The 15,298-nt window shown below is 40.3% G+C and overlaps 1 protein-coding gene across 1 annotated transcript in view; it reads left to right on the plus strand.

Moving 5' to 3' along the window:
• Nucleotides 1-15,298, plus strand: part of LOC115461623 (H/ACA ribonucleoprotein complex non-core subunit NAF1-like) — an 80,086-nt gene that overhangs the window by 16,271 nt on the left and 48,517 nt on the right. The window contains exon 3 of the mRNA XM_030191588.1: nt 3,531-3,672. Coding sequence (XP_030047448.1) covers nt 3,531-3,672 — 142 coding nt within the window. The remainder of the gene's footprint in view (nt 1-3,530; nt 3,673-15,298) is intronic.

Genomic DNA, 15,298 nt, shown 5'->3' on the forward strand with positions numbered 1-15,298 from the left:
TTTTATACAGTTTTCTGTCTTTGTACAAAAAAAAAAAAAACTAGTGCAAATGCATATTTTGGTCAAACGAACTTGGTAATTTACTTTCCTCTAATCCGTCTATTAATTTCATCCAACAATGGAATGACACTTGCAAAACTGCATCAATTACAAATAAATCCCAACCAAAAAAGAAGTTATCTCCGTGGTTTAATGAAGACCTTCCTACAAATGAAATGTAGAAGACGAAAGAATTTGGATCAAAAACAAATTCAATAAACAATGGACTAATTGAAAAAAAAACCTCCTAAAATCATACAAGAGCGTGATTATCAAGGCAAAATCCACTTACTGTTCAAAACTTATAGGTAAAAAAAACAGTTAATCCACTGTTCTAATAAGGAACAGAAGCAAATCAGTAAGATCATATCTCACCCTCCACTTCCCTTCATTTAAAGAAATCAATTACAAATCGACTCTAGCAGATAGTTTCTCTTTTCTAAGTACCAAATTCTGGAACACGCTGCCAAAGGACTTAAAACTGAAAGACAACTACCTAGCCTTCCGAAAACACCTAAAGGCCTATCCAAAAAACACATCCTGACAGAACCAACCTAACTGATCAAATGAATTATGAAAACCACCCATAAACTTGATAAACGGAACAAAAAAATGCACAAACTCAGAACAACCTCCTTGGACCCAATCATTTGACATAACTCATCATCTTTACACCCCAATTCACTACTACAGTCAGACCATCAAGTCAACACCACAAGTATCAGACCTACTACCTATGCGAGAGTCCTCTTTGAAACTCTCCCTATATTTTCGAATTGTAACCACTGACTATAATTGTTATCCCACTTGTTACCGAAACCGTCCCCATTGTAACTGTTCTCTCTATTCCATGTAAGCCACATTGAACCTACCAATAGGTGGGAAAATGCGGGATACAAATGTAATAATAAATAAATAAATAAATAAACAGCGGTTAGTGTATCTGGGTTTAAAAAACTTTTCTGAAGGAAAAGTCCATAGTCTGCTATTGAGACAGGCATGGAAAGCAACTGCTTGCCTCTGGTGGAGGCTTCTTAGTCCATCAATCAGTTGGAACTGAGAGCGATGCGGCTGGCATTACAGGCCTTTCACGCGGAACTGGCGGGGAGGCCGGTTCGTGTTCTCTATGACAACGCGACTGCGGTAGCCTATGTCAGTCGCCAGGGGGGCACTAAGAGTGTTCCGCTGGCCAAGGAGGTGACGTGTCTGTGCCGATGGGCGGAGGAGCACTTGACTCAGCTCTCGGCGGCTCACATAGCTGGTGCACTAAACACCGAAGCAGATTTTCTGAGTCGTCATGTCTTGGATCCGGGGTAGTGAGAGCTCTCCAAACAGGCGTTCTCGTTGATCACAAGCCGGTGGGGAGTTCCTGCTATGGACCTGATGGTGCGAGCAGCCAATGCCAAAGTGACACAATTTTTCAGCAGAGGCAGGGATCCCCAGTCTCAGGGGATCAATGCACTTCTCCAGCCTTGGCCTCTGACAGATCTCCTGTATGTATTTCTGCCGTGGTCCATGATAGGCAGGATATTGGGACAGGTGGCTTGCCACCCAGGTCGCGTGATCTTCGTGGGTCCGGATTGGTCCAGGCGTCCGTGGTACGCAGATCTGGTGCGCCTTGTGGTCGACAAACAATTATGTCTGCCCGCTTGTCGGGGGCTGTTACGTCAAGGTCCCATCCTTATGGAGATCCCTCCCCGTTTGGTCTTACACTGGCTATTGAGAGGGCAAGTTTGAGAAGGAAAGGGTATCCAGACAAGGTGATTGCCACTATGCTGCGAGCTAGGAAGCGTTCCACCTCGACAGCGTACGTGGGAGTGTGGTGGACCTTTGAGTCGTGGTGTGTGGCGGCAGGAATCTCGGCTTTTTCGGCTCTGGTGTCGTTGATCTTGGCATTTTTGCAGGATGGCCTTGAGAAATGCCTGTTGTTTAGCTCTTTGAAGGTTCAAGTGGCAGCCTTGGCATGTTTTAAGGGCCGTTTACAGGGCTCTTCTTTAGCTTCTCACCCAGATATTGTTCGGTTTTAGCGGGGGGGGGGGGGGGGGGTGTCAATCATTTGCGCCCACTGCAGACCTCGATGTTTCCTACCTGGAATCTGAATTTGATGCTGAAGGCATTGCAGCGGCCTCCCTTTTGATGCGCTGTCTCTCTTGTCAGTAAAGGATTTGACCTTGAAGACAGTGTTTTTGGTCGCTATTTCGTCGGCGAGGAGAGTTTTCGAGCTACAGGCTTTGTCCTGTAGAGAACCGTTTCTTCGTTTTATGGAGGCAGGTATTACTGTACAGACAGTTCCTTCCTTTTTGCCCAAGATTGTGTCATGTTTCCATATGAATCAACAATTCTGTCTTCCCTCTTTTCGTAGAGCAGATCATCCGATGGAGTTTCGCACTCTCAGGTGTCTGGATGTTAAGCGGGCTCTTATTAGGTATTTGAGGTGCCGAATGACTTCCAGTGTTCGGATCATCTGTTTGTGCTTTTTGCGGGTCAAAGAAAGGGGCAGCAAGCTTCTAAGGCGACGGTGGCTCGCTGGTTGAAGGAAGATATTGCCTCAGCGAACATTGCGTCCGGTAGGGATCCACCGGCTCACCTTTGAGCTCATTCCACTAGGGCACAGGCGGGTTCTGTGGCAGAGTCAAAGTCGGTCTCTTTGGAGGAGATTTGTAGATCGGCTACCTGGTCGTCGGTTCATACTTTGTCGAAGCACTATAGGTTGGACGTAGCAGCGAGGGCTTACACTGCATTCGGGGCTTCGGTGCTGCAAACTGGGATCTCTGGGTCCTGCCCTACTTAAGAACTGCTTGGGTACATCTCACCAGTCTCTGGATTGATCTGTGGGACGCTATGGAAGGCAAAATTAGTTATTACCTGATAATTTTCTTTACATTAGTCCTGACAGATCAATCCAGAGGCCATCCCCGGAAGTTTCTGCATATGTTGTTGGTTTGATTTCTGGTTTCATGTTTGGAGTTCCAGTTTCAGATTGTTTATTGTTCAACATGGATTGGAACGAATACCTTACTTGCTGTGAGCTGCACGAGTTCTTCCCGCGGTTGCAGGATATACTTGAATTTTCTGAGGACAGGAGAATAGCTCTCTAGTTGGGAGTTGGAAGTTTACATGGCTTTGATATCGATAATACTGAGGTTTGGGTGGCTACACATGACCACATATAGAGCCTCAGAAGTTCTCTTTATCTACACCTGCTGGAAGAGGGACATAACCCACCAGTCTCTGGATTGATCTTTCGGGACTAATGGAAAGAAAATTATCAGGTAATAACTAATTTTACCTTTGTGTTCAGTTCCTTTTTTTTTTTTTTTTTTTTTAAATCAGTTGATCAACCCCTAGTCCCTTTTGTTGTTAAATATTGATTGGACCATGGCCCCAGTGGCTCACCCCATTCCGCTGCCTATGGCTCATTTTATTGTTATAGCTTACTATTTAAAGTATTGTGTTAGTAGTGGAGTTAAATCATCTTTGTTTCTTCACAGTGACACAGACTCAGATTCTTCTTCCTCCTCTTCCTCTTCTTCGCCTTTGTCTAATGTCTTGTCTGAAGATGATGATGATCAACAGGCTAAAAAGGAGGGAAAACAATATCATGCTGTGGTACAAGATGAATTGCGTCTTGAGGTGGGTAGCTCTGTGACGCTCATATTACTTTTAAACAAATTTAGAATATTTTTTTCTTTTTAAGGCTAGTTTGGGGTGAACCCCCTCTCCCATGTAACCAATCACCTAAAATTTGGCATAGCCCTGGGTTCAAATTTGACATACGAGTCACCTGTACTGTGGCTGTACCTTATTTGAGATACCTCAGCTGGGTTATAGCCTGGTGCTAGATTGCATGGGAGAGGCTGGAGGATGAAATGGAAAGATGCTGGAGAAAGGGTGAAGGAGTTAAAAATACTGGAAGAAGGGGGAGAGAAGCATAAGTGGAAGGAAAAAGACATGATAAAGGTGAAAAATCTGTAGAAGGAATGAGTTGAAAAGAGCTTAGAGGAGAAAGGGAGAGAACTAAGAAAGGAGGAAATAGGAAATTTTAAAAAAGAGACAATAATCAAGTAGACAAAAAGTTTGAAAGCCAAATGTGTTTTTCTCCTGACTTCCAAAACTTTCAGCAAGTGTCTGTTTTTATTTCCTATTTCAAAAGAAAGAGCTACTAGGTTTTAACACCAGAATCCTATTAGAAAATTAAGCATCCATTTGGATGCAAACAGGATCAAACAATTAAAAAAAATTAGTTTGAGAAGCAGCATCCTTAACCTTTTGCTTCACTTATTTAATGGACCCAAATCCAACATTATACGGAAAAATAAAAAACCAGAGTCAGAACAAAAAGTGTTGTTTGTTCCTTTCGTTCCCTTGTTCCCAGTTGCTAATATGATCAATAATAATAATAATAATAATAGAAAAGGTGTGTATGATCAAGAGGGCATGATGTTTATGAATAGGTTTTACCTGTACAGTTTGCAGCAGATGCTAAGAGAAATAAAACACACAAAAAATGTATTTGTTTAAGCAAATATGTGGAGCCATGCCTTTTCCAAATAAGAAGCCTCTAACAAAGTTGAAAGAGGGAGACAAAACATGCAGAACTCAATTTGGTTGAGCCTCAATTCCCAGATAACGTTCTCCATGTTGACTTAATCTCACATCTGCAACTATATTACTACAGTTAAATAGGTGGGGGAAGGGCTTTTTCAGTGTTCTGGTTACATACTCCTGGCAGCTAGCACTGCACAATCCATGTAGTAAGTGAGGCAGTAAGCTTTGACATTCACTCCCAGAACAGAAATTCAGAAGCAGTAGGTTAGGTGTGATTTCTGAGCTTAGTAACTCCTGCAAACAAAACATTCATCTCTTTCCACAGTCTTGAATACAAGGTGTGAGCTGGTGACCCTTCCAGACTCCAGCCAGGGCTGACCCGGCTTAGCTTCCTCCACACACACACGGTCACTGCTGGGCTCTAGCCTTCTCGGTTACTCACAGGACTCTGTCTGAAACACTGGGGAGCTTTCTGCCTCCTCTTCTCCCTTCACAAAATGCTCATCAACACCAGGCTTCTTATAATTAAGGGTTTTATTACTGGCCATTTAACATACTCCTCATGGCTTATTTCTTCTTTAACATCAACATTTCTTCTTCTTTAACATAAACATTTCTTCAAGTCAAACATAGCAAAAAGGCACTTTACTCAGAGCCTGCTACTTAAACCCTTCTCAAACTTAAGACAGTTCCTCAAACTCAGTCAAACACAAGCATCTACTTTCCTTCTCCAGCTGTCACCTTTTCCAAAGAGAGCTTCCCCAGTGTTTCCATCTACTCCATACAGCTTTCCACCACTCTCTTAATAAACCTGCCTGCAACCCTCTCACACCTGGTTCAATTTTCCAATCAACTGCTGGCTCCTCACTCTCCTGCCTAGAGTCCTCCCCCTGCCTCTGATTCCCTTGCTGCTGCAGTGCATTCTGGACCTTGTAGTTCCCTGCCTCTTCACAAAGGGCATTTCTACCAGTGTGAATGAATGATCCCGTTAAGTTACATTGGTGCCAGCATAGTTCCAAAGAATTGGGATCTCCACTTACTCAGATCTGTATTTGTGTGCCCACTAGAGCTATACAAGGGTGTATTGCCATATATCGGCCCAAAAGGCTTTCCAGGGTTCCAGACATAGTTATCTTCCCATTTATTAGTGTAACCATGGTTGAGGACTGGCAGCTCTGTACCTGAATCCTGAGCAGGAAGTCGGGTGGTTTAGCAAGATAATAACAGCAGCATTAAAGAAGCTGTTCAGCTCCCAAGGAAGCGGATTGCAAAACAGCAGTGCTCTGTGGAGCAGCATTGAAAAGCTGAGTTGCCTTACCAATCGTATCATAAGGGCTGTCTGCATTGAAAAGTGAAGCTGCCTTACTGATTGCATTTTAATATTCATGTGAAAGTACATGTTGAAAATTAATGAAAAGTTAAAAATTAAGTTTAATAAAAGAAATGAGGTTTTTGAGACTAATGAGGAAACAACCTTACACTAGGATTGAAAATTGATAACTTTGTGAAATCGGAAAGCCTAAGGGCTTCTGAAGTCTTTTTCACCATTGAAATACATGGTTTACAGCATAATAGTGATTTAGACTTGTCAATTTCTTGTTTTGAAATTCTTCTTTGTGACAAGAATTAAGCTATTTAATGTTGAGCTCTATACCTTTAGCAGAATAAAGTGGGGAAAGCAAATTTTAAGTTTAATGAATACCTTTTCATGTTTCAGCTAAGAGTAGGTAAAATGGAGTAGATGCACTGAAGTGGCTGCAGAGTGTCAAATCTGCAAATGTTGATAGAGACTGGTTTACCCAGAGTCATAATTATATTTTTCTTCTCCATGAAATAACCATTGAGAAAAAAACTAGGAATAGGAAATAAGCCCATTTTCATTTTTAAGGTCTGTTAAAGGATTTTCTCCCTGTTCTAGAAAACCTCTATGTAGAAAATGTGATACATAGGGAGCAATAATGAGCTACATTCAGTGATTTACACATTTTCTTCTTTATTGTAATCATGTTGAGAATAAAAGGATGAGCATACTGATTTATCTAGGTTCTGTACAAAAATACATGTAAGCAGAGGCAAAGACAAGAAAATATACTCCTTCACCCTAATCCAGGTGGGCAGAGGCCAGAGGCTTACACCAGAAAAAGGAAGCTTTCAGACAAGAACACAGAATAAAGCTGAATGCTAGGGAAAACTGTCACCTCTCTGGAATTCTTGGGAATGATTAAAGTTTTAAAATAATTTTGCATATGTTATTTTTACCTTCCAGGTAAATGTTATAAAATGTTTTAAAGAAAAAAATAGAATAAAGATATGACATTGGGAAAAAATAGTAATCAAGGTAAAATTAGCATTTTTATAACATGAACTCTACCTACATGAACTCTACATGGCTCAAAGCCTGGTGTCACCAAGAAGGATTTAGGTACATAGGAGGATGGGGCAATACATGGAAAAACAAAAGACTATACCGTAATGATGGGCTGCATCTCACTGTGGCAGGAAAAATAATCCTTGGGGAGAAATTCAGACAATATATTTCTAGGCATTTAAACTAGAAGGTGGGGGTGGCATATGGAGGCAGTTCACTTCAAGTGGTCACCCCCAGCTAAAGCTAACAGACAAGATGCGTCAGTAGAAAAGAAAGCAATGAAAACAACAATCTTAGCAAATCACTTCTTACCAGCACAGCAAAAAGTGAGACTAAACAAGAAACTTAAACAGAAGATACAAATTCCACTGAAATGTAGATGGAAAGCGATGACCACAAATGCTCGCAGTCTAAGCAATAAAGTTCATGACCTTCAAGCCCTTATGTTGGAGGCAGACTTAGACGTTGCAAACATACCAGGTTATAATCTATTTAGGAAGGATAGAGATGGTTGTAAAGGTGGAGGAGTAGCTCTGCATGTGAGAAATGATATCGCATTGACTGAAATGACAGGGACCTGGGGAAAGGAAGAAGCGATATGGATCACCTTAAAAAGAGATGATAGAACCTCTGTCCACGTGGGTGTTGTCTACAGACCTCCGACAATTGGAGGAACTAGATAAAGATCTAATCGCGGATATTCAAAAGTTGGGAAAGAAGAGAGAGGTCCTGTTGCTGGGAGATTGGAAGGTTCCATCTGCGGAATCGGAAAGAAGTAAAGAGATCGTGGATGCTTTTCAAAGTGCTCTGCTCAGATAAATGGTGACGGAACCTACGAGGGAGGGAGCGACGCTGGATCTGGTGCTCACAAATGGGGATAGTGTGTCAAATGTCCGAGTGGGTGCCCACCTGGGCAGCAGTGACCATCAAACAGTCTGGTTTGATTTGACAGCTGAAGTGGAGGGCGGCCACTCAAAACTCAAAGTCCTGGATTTCAAGCATGCTGACTTTAGTAAAATGGGGGAATACCTGAGGAAGGAGCTGATGGGCTGGGAGGACGTATGAGAAGTGGACGGACAGTGGTCCAGGCTGAAAGAAGCTATAAATATGGCCACAAACCTTTATGTAAGGAGACTAAATAAAAGCAAGAGAAAAAGGAAACTGATATGGTTCTCCAAGCAAGTGGCTGAGAAAATAAAGGCTAAAGAGTTGGCGTTCCTGAAATACAGAAAAATTCAAGAAGAGGAACACGAAGAGGAATACCGGATGAAACTGAAAGAAGCCAAGAGAGAGATACATTTGGCGAAAGCGGAAGAACAAATGGCTAGAAATGTAAGGAGGGGTGACAAAAATTTCTTCTGGTATATTAGTGAAAGGAGGAAGACTTAAAAGGGAATTGTGAGCCTGAAAGATTCTGCGAACTGCTATGTAGATAATGATGAAGAAAAAGCAAATTTGCTAAATAGATACTTTTGTTCTGTTTTCACAGAAGAAAATCCTGGAGAAGGGCTGTGATTGACTTGCAAAAGTACATATGAGAATGGGCCACAGTCCAGTTGGGTTTTCAGGATTTCCCTAATGTACGTCTAGTAGCGCTATAGAAATAAGTAGTAGTAGTAGTAGTAGAATATGTATGAGATCTGTTTGCATGCACTGTCTCCATGCGTATTCATTGGGGAAATTCTGAAAACCCGCTCTGGCAAGGACCGAAGTTAGACACACCTGGTTTAGCTAGATGAAAGTTGAAGTCAGCATTCCCTGTGCTAATTTTGTAAAATTTTTGAGAGCCTTGTAAATTGTAATTAAAGAGCTCTATTACAGTAAGTACATTTTAGATATGAGTCCACTTCAGAATGTTTACTATAAAGCAGGTCTCTTCATTTTTTATTTAGTTGTGCATGATCTAGCAATTTTTTCTTTCAAGACAGTGGTTTGAAAAACTAATATAATAAATATCTGTAGAGAAATTAAATAAAATACTCAGGGAGGGGATCTCAGTATGACTGCTTATCTGTATTTTATTTAAGATAACCCCCCCCCCCCCCCCAGCTTTTGTTGATGGGCTGCTTTTTACTTTGCTTAGATCTCCTGTGAACTTTTTAAAACTAATGTTTAATGTGTAGTGCAATATATAAATAATACTCATGGCCTGTCTTGAAGCCATGAAATAAATTAAATTTAGATTAAAGATGGTGGCTGCATCAGTGGATTAATCATTTCACCCCGGGGTTTAAATTAAATTTCAGCATCTGACCAAAATGTTTGACACATTCATACCTGTATTGGGGACTTGAGTTTTTTTTATGCAGGTTTCTTTAAAAAAGAAGCATTGAATCACCACAACAGTTGTAAATTAGTTAATTACCTGATAATTTTCTTTCATTTAGTCCCAGAGGATCAGTCCAGAGTCCGCCCTTCTATGATGGTTTTGTTTTTTCTGGGTTCTAAAAAAAAGCTGGCGGGGAGAATCTGATAGGTACAGACGGGGAGAGGGATCTTGGGGTGGTAGTATCTGAGGATCTGAAGGCGACGAAACAGTGTGACAAGGCGGTGGCCGTAGCTAGAAGGTTGTTAGGCTGTATAGAGAGAGGTGTGACCTGCAGAAGAAAGGAGGTGTTGATGCCCCTGTATAAGTCGTTGGTGAGGCCCCATCTAGAGTATTGTGTTCAGTTTTGGAGGCTGTACCTTGCGAAGGATGTAAAAAGAATTGAAGCGATGCAAAGAAAAGCTACGAGAATGGTAAGGGATTTGCATTACAACACGTATGAGCAGAGACTTGATGACCTGAACATGTATACTCTGGAAGAAAGGAGAAACGGGTGATATGATACAGACGTTCAAATATTTGAAAAGTATTAATCCGCAAACGAACCTTTTCCGGAGGTGCAAAGGCGGTAGAACGAGAGGACATGAAATGAGATTGAAGGGGGGCAGACTCAAGAAAAATGTCAGGAAGTATTTTTTCACGGAGAGAGTAGTGGATGCTTGGAATGCCCTCCCGCGGGAGGTGGTGGAAATGAAAACGGTAACAGAATTCAAACATGCGTGGGATAAACATAAAGGAATCTTGTTCAGAAGGAATGGATCCTAAGGAGCTTAGCCGAGATTGGATGGCAGAGCCGGTGGCGGGAGGCGGGGATAGTGCTGAGCAGACTTATACGGTCTGTGCCAGAGCCGGTGGTGGGAGGCGGGGATAGTGCTGTGCAGACTTACATGGTCTGTGCCCTGAAAAGGACAGGTACAAATCAAGGTAAGGTATACACAAAAAGTAGCACATATGAGTTTATCTTGTAGGGCAGACTGGATGGACCATGCAGGTCTTTTTCTGCCGTCATTTTACTATGTTTCTATGTAATTTTGGGCGCCTGTATTCTAGTTCCATTATTTCTATGGCACAAGTTTTGCCCTTTATTTTATAGTTCTTTATCTAGAGGCTGGGTTTTTTTCTCGGAAAGAAAAACTAATTTTTCTAAACTTACTGAAAGATACAGGACATTTGCATGCCTAAAGGCTATTGAAGTGGTATAAATTCAGGTACAGTAGGTATTTTTCTGTTCCTGGAGGGATCACATTTAGAAAAAAAAAAGTTACAGCGGGTTTTCAACCTGTGTTCCCTGATTTACAGTCTACCTCACTAACCACCAGGCTACTCCTCTGTTCTACAAGGATATCTTTGTGGCCATTTTAATAAAAATGCTGCCAGACAGACGTTGCCGTGGCTTAATTTCCCCTGTTTATAATGTAAAAGTTTCAGGGGGTCTTTTATTAAAGCTTAGCTCGATTTATCTGCTGCAGTGCCCGTTTTATTCCTGTGAACCCTGCTGCAGATAACTCGAGCTAAGCTTTAGTGAAAGATCCCTTCAGTTTGTAAAATGGTTGTTCACGATGGGCATCTCCAGCATAAGGACGTCCTTGCATATTTTCGAACAGGAAATCAGGACATCTTTTCTGTTCGAAAATGGCTGTGCGATGGAATTTTTTTTTTGGACGTTATGAGCACAACGCCTTAAGTCTGACTTGGATGTTCTTTCAAAAATGCCACTCTTCATATCATTTGATTACCTTATTTATTTATTTAGATTTTGCTCACACCTTTTTCAGTAGTAGCTCAAGGTGAGTTACATTCAGGTACACTGGATATTTCTCTGTCCCAGGAGGCCTCACAATCTAAGCTTGTACCTGAGGCAATGGAGGGTTAAGTGGTTTGCCCAAGATCACATGGAGCAGCAGCGGGATTTGAACAGGCCACCTCTGGATTGCAAAACCAGTGCTCTAACCATTAGGGCACTCCTCCACGCCTTATCCAGTGTTAAGGGAACAACCAATTTAAGAAGTCACCGAGTCCTTAATTTCCATCATTTAAGGAAGTACGCAGCTAGAAAATGTTTGTCATTTTCCTATCAGGCCTCTAATCTGTGGAATGCCTTGCTTCCCCATATTAAATTAGTGTTTATTCATATGCTCTCCTGTAAGACTCTATTTGTTTCAGAAATATCTGTCTTAAATTTTTCTCATTGTTTTACTGTTTGTTACTCCATTCTCTCTTTTGTAAACCATTTTGGACCACATTTGGGATTCAGCAGTGTAGAAGTACTTTGATTAGATTAGTTAAAGCAGTGGGCCAAGCACTGGAAAGGCCAGGTCACAGATCCTGTTTCTCTCACTGATTTTTTACCTTGAACAAGTCATTTCACCCACCACTGTTTCAATTACAGATTTAGGGCTAGTTGTCCAAAAGTGTGTTGGTGCATATTAGCACACATTGAGGCTAATTTTCAAAGCACATGGACTTGTGCTTTAAAAATGAGCCTTTATTTATTTATTTTTACTGTAGGGGCCGTCTTATACAGTGGAGCCTATTTACTAATTAATTTTGTCACTCTTTATTAGTAAAGCTCTAAGTTGTAAGACCTCCAAAGCAGGGAAATATCTACTGTATCTTTGTGTACATCCTGTGGTTGTTTGTTTTATGTCTTGTGGTCAAACAGGTGGAATATAAATTCCTGAAATTAAATAAAAATAAACTTGCTGTGAACTTGGGCTTGAAAAAGGTGACAACTGGCAACAAGAAAATTTCCAGGAATGCTGGTTTACAAAGGGAACTTAAATATAGGGCTCCCTAAACTTTGCTTTTGAGTGCTAGACCCAAACAGGTTTTCAGGAGTGCCACAATGAATATGCATGAGATCTACCGGCATACGATAGAAACACTACGTGAAGATGGATGTTATGGATGTTCATTGTAAACATCCAGAAAACCTAACTTGGTGGGGCCATCAAAGATCAGGTTTCAGAATCTTGTGTTTTAATTCAAGCTTGATAAATTCAATCTTACTGCCAGTGCTTCAGTTGAAATAGAACTTTTCATAGGGCTGAAAGAAGACAACCTGCATATATTTAAAAATACCTTTACAAATACCTCTCATACCTGCCGTTTCTTTTTGTGCTGGTTGATTTTATAAATTAGGGCTAAAGTAGTAAAGTTAGTCTATTGGCATACTTTTCATTTTAAAGTGGACTCCATTAGTTAAAAATAATCATACAAAGAGCAATGGGTTATTTCATAGGGCAACCGTATACTTTTGCTAAATTATAGTAGTAAATGTTTTAAAAATGTAATTGCTCAGAATTTTTATAACAGCAGCATGCCTCCTAATAATAGTGTTCTATAAGTGCCTGCAGTGTGTGCTTCTAAAGGCTATTATCTTAATATTTGGTGCCATTTATATCAGAACACATTCCTTTTTGAGATTTTTTTGGTAGTCAGTCATGCTGAACACCGTGTTAAAATTTAAAGCCATTTATAGGCGTTGCATTTCTGCAATAACAAAGGTAAACCTGCAAATTATTATGTTGTTAAATGTGAACAATTTTGATTACTTTCATTGGAGGTGGTAGTCAAACACATATAATAGTATGTTACTATATGTACCATTAATCATTCTAGTCAAGACCTTGGCTCTGTAGCATTTTATTCTTGTATTGCTATCTAAGGGGACTCTTTTACTAAGCTCTGGTAAATTCTAATGTGTGCTTGCTGCAACTTAAAATGGCATACCATGGGATGCTTCTGAGGTGTCAAACTGCAAGTTTAAAATTGTCATTTCCTCAACCTCCACTTCCCTAATTGCAAGGGCTTGAAATACAAGGCGCTGCACGCGTCAACCTTTTCTTACATGAGCACGCAGTTCTGGAACACACTACCACGCAACCTGAAAACGATCTACGAACAAACCACCTTCCGCAAACTATTGAAGACCCATCTTTTTGAGAAAATTTACGGAAAGAACCAAAACACAGAAAGCCCACACTCACTATTCAATTATGCATCAATACAACCACTCCTGAATTCTCATCCCCCGGAATCTCACCACACTCATACCTTTACTCACAGAAAATGTATACCAAGTGTTTTCCTGTTATTATATATTGCCCCTTTTTGTCTCCCTTGTTTCCTTCCAATGTTTCAGTGCTTTTTCCATGATTATACTCCTTAACGATACTTTAACTTTGACTCAAACAACTCATCACAATGTAATCCATAACCAAGTTGTAACAAATTGTATTTCCATGATTCATAATGTATTGTAAGCCACACTGAGCCCGCAAAAAGGTGGGAAAATGTGGGATACAAATGCAATAACTAAATAAATAAATAAAAATGTTTTTAAAACTTTTAATGGAGGGGGCATTCCTCCGCTGCTGATCACAGCTACATCACTATGCACTAACTGGTTAGCGCAGGATTATCACATGAGCTTTACTGCCTACAAAATAGGTGTTGGTAAGTAATCACATGCTAATTCTTTTTAATGGCTGTGTGCTAATGGAACTATTTGCGGATGGCCATTAGTAGAAAAAATATTAATAGAAAAAAAAACAAAAAAATCATCCATTTTTCTCCTTAATGCAGGAAAAACCTGTGTAAGCGTGCACTAAGCCCACTTTTTACCGCAGCTTAGTATAAGGACCCATTAGGTTTTAGCATAACCTTCCACAGCCTTTAATGCAGGGATGTTAGTTATTTAGCCAAAAGAATCATTAGTTTGAAACCTTGATGGTCCTCCTGGTTTAAATGTAAATAAAATAGCAGACAAAATTTGTATAAGCACTTTTTCCCTAAAAGTAATGTTTTCATTTTTGCTCTTAAATGTTTTATTTATTACACAAGCATAAACATTTGACAAAAAAAATAGCATTGACATTTGAAATAAAAGAAAAGAAAAAGAAATTGAAGTAATAACACATGTCAAAACTATTGCAAATAAACCCCCAAACTAAAGAAATAAATAAGCAGAGGAGACAAGAACACAGGATAGTTACTCATGAGGTAGGGCACTGAAATGCAGGAAACAATATATCCAAATATATAAAAGGAAACATATTCTGAACAGGATATTAACGGAATTTACTTTTATATACTGCATTCACATGACTCAATGAACAGAAATGTTGAAAGGAGTAGATATAGCCAATGGGACTGGAGGTTGCCTAGATGTTGTTATATAAAATTCTTCAAATGTTCTGGGTCCAGGAAAACATAATTCTTACCATAAAATTGTCTGATACATTTACGCTGGAATTGAAGGAAAAAGTCCCTCCCAAAAGTCACCAGTTGAGATCTGAGTGCTAAAAAAGCTCTCTCACATTTGAATAGCTCGGCAGAGGTCAGGAAGGTCCAGGAAAACATAATTCTTACCAGAAAATTGTCTGCTACATTTACACTGGAATTGAAGGAAAAATGTCCCTCCCAAAGTCACCAGTTGAGATCCAAGTGCTAAAAAAGCTCTCTTGCATCTGAGTAGCTCGGCAGAGGTCAGGAAGTGTCAATATTGTTTATCCCGGAAACTCAACACCTTTAAAGTGAAAATACAATTGCAGAATCCATTTCCGGTCATATTCCAAGGCAAAGGTGACTATGAAGGTTGCTTTTGATACAACTGGATCAGATACAGTGGGGGAAATAAGTATTTGATCCCTTGTTGATTTTGTAAGTTTGCCCACTGACAAAGACATGAGCAGCCCATAATTGAAGGGTAGGTTATTGGTAACAGTGAGAGATAGCACATCACAAATTAAATCCGGAAAATCACATTGTGGAAAGTATATGAATTTATTTGCATTCTGCAGAGGGAAATAAGTATTTAATCCCTCTGGCAAACAAGACCTAATACTTGGTGGCAAAACCCTTGTTGGCAAGCACAGCGGTCAGACGTCTTCTGTAGTTGATGATGAGGTTTGCACACATGTCAGGAGGAATTTTGGTCCACTCCTCTTTGCAGATCATCTCTAAATCATTAAGAGTTCTGGGCTGTCGCTTGGCAACTCGCAGCTTCAGCTCCC

The sequence above is a fragment of the Microcaecilia unicolor genome, chromosome 2, assembly GCF_901765095.1.
Source record: "Microcaecilia unicolor chromosome 2, aMicUni1.1, whole genome shotgun sequence".
NCBI classification, from domain to species: Eukaryota; Metazoa; Chordata; class Amphibia; order Gymnophiona; family Siphonopidae; genus Microcaecilia; species Microcaecilia unicolor.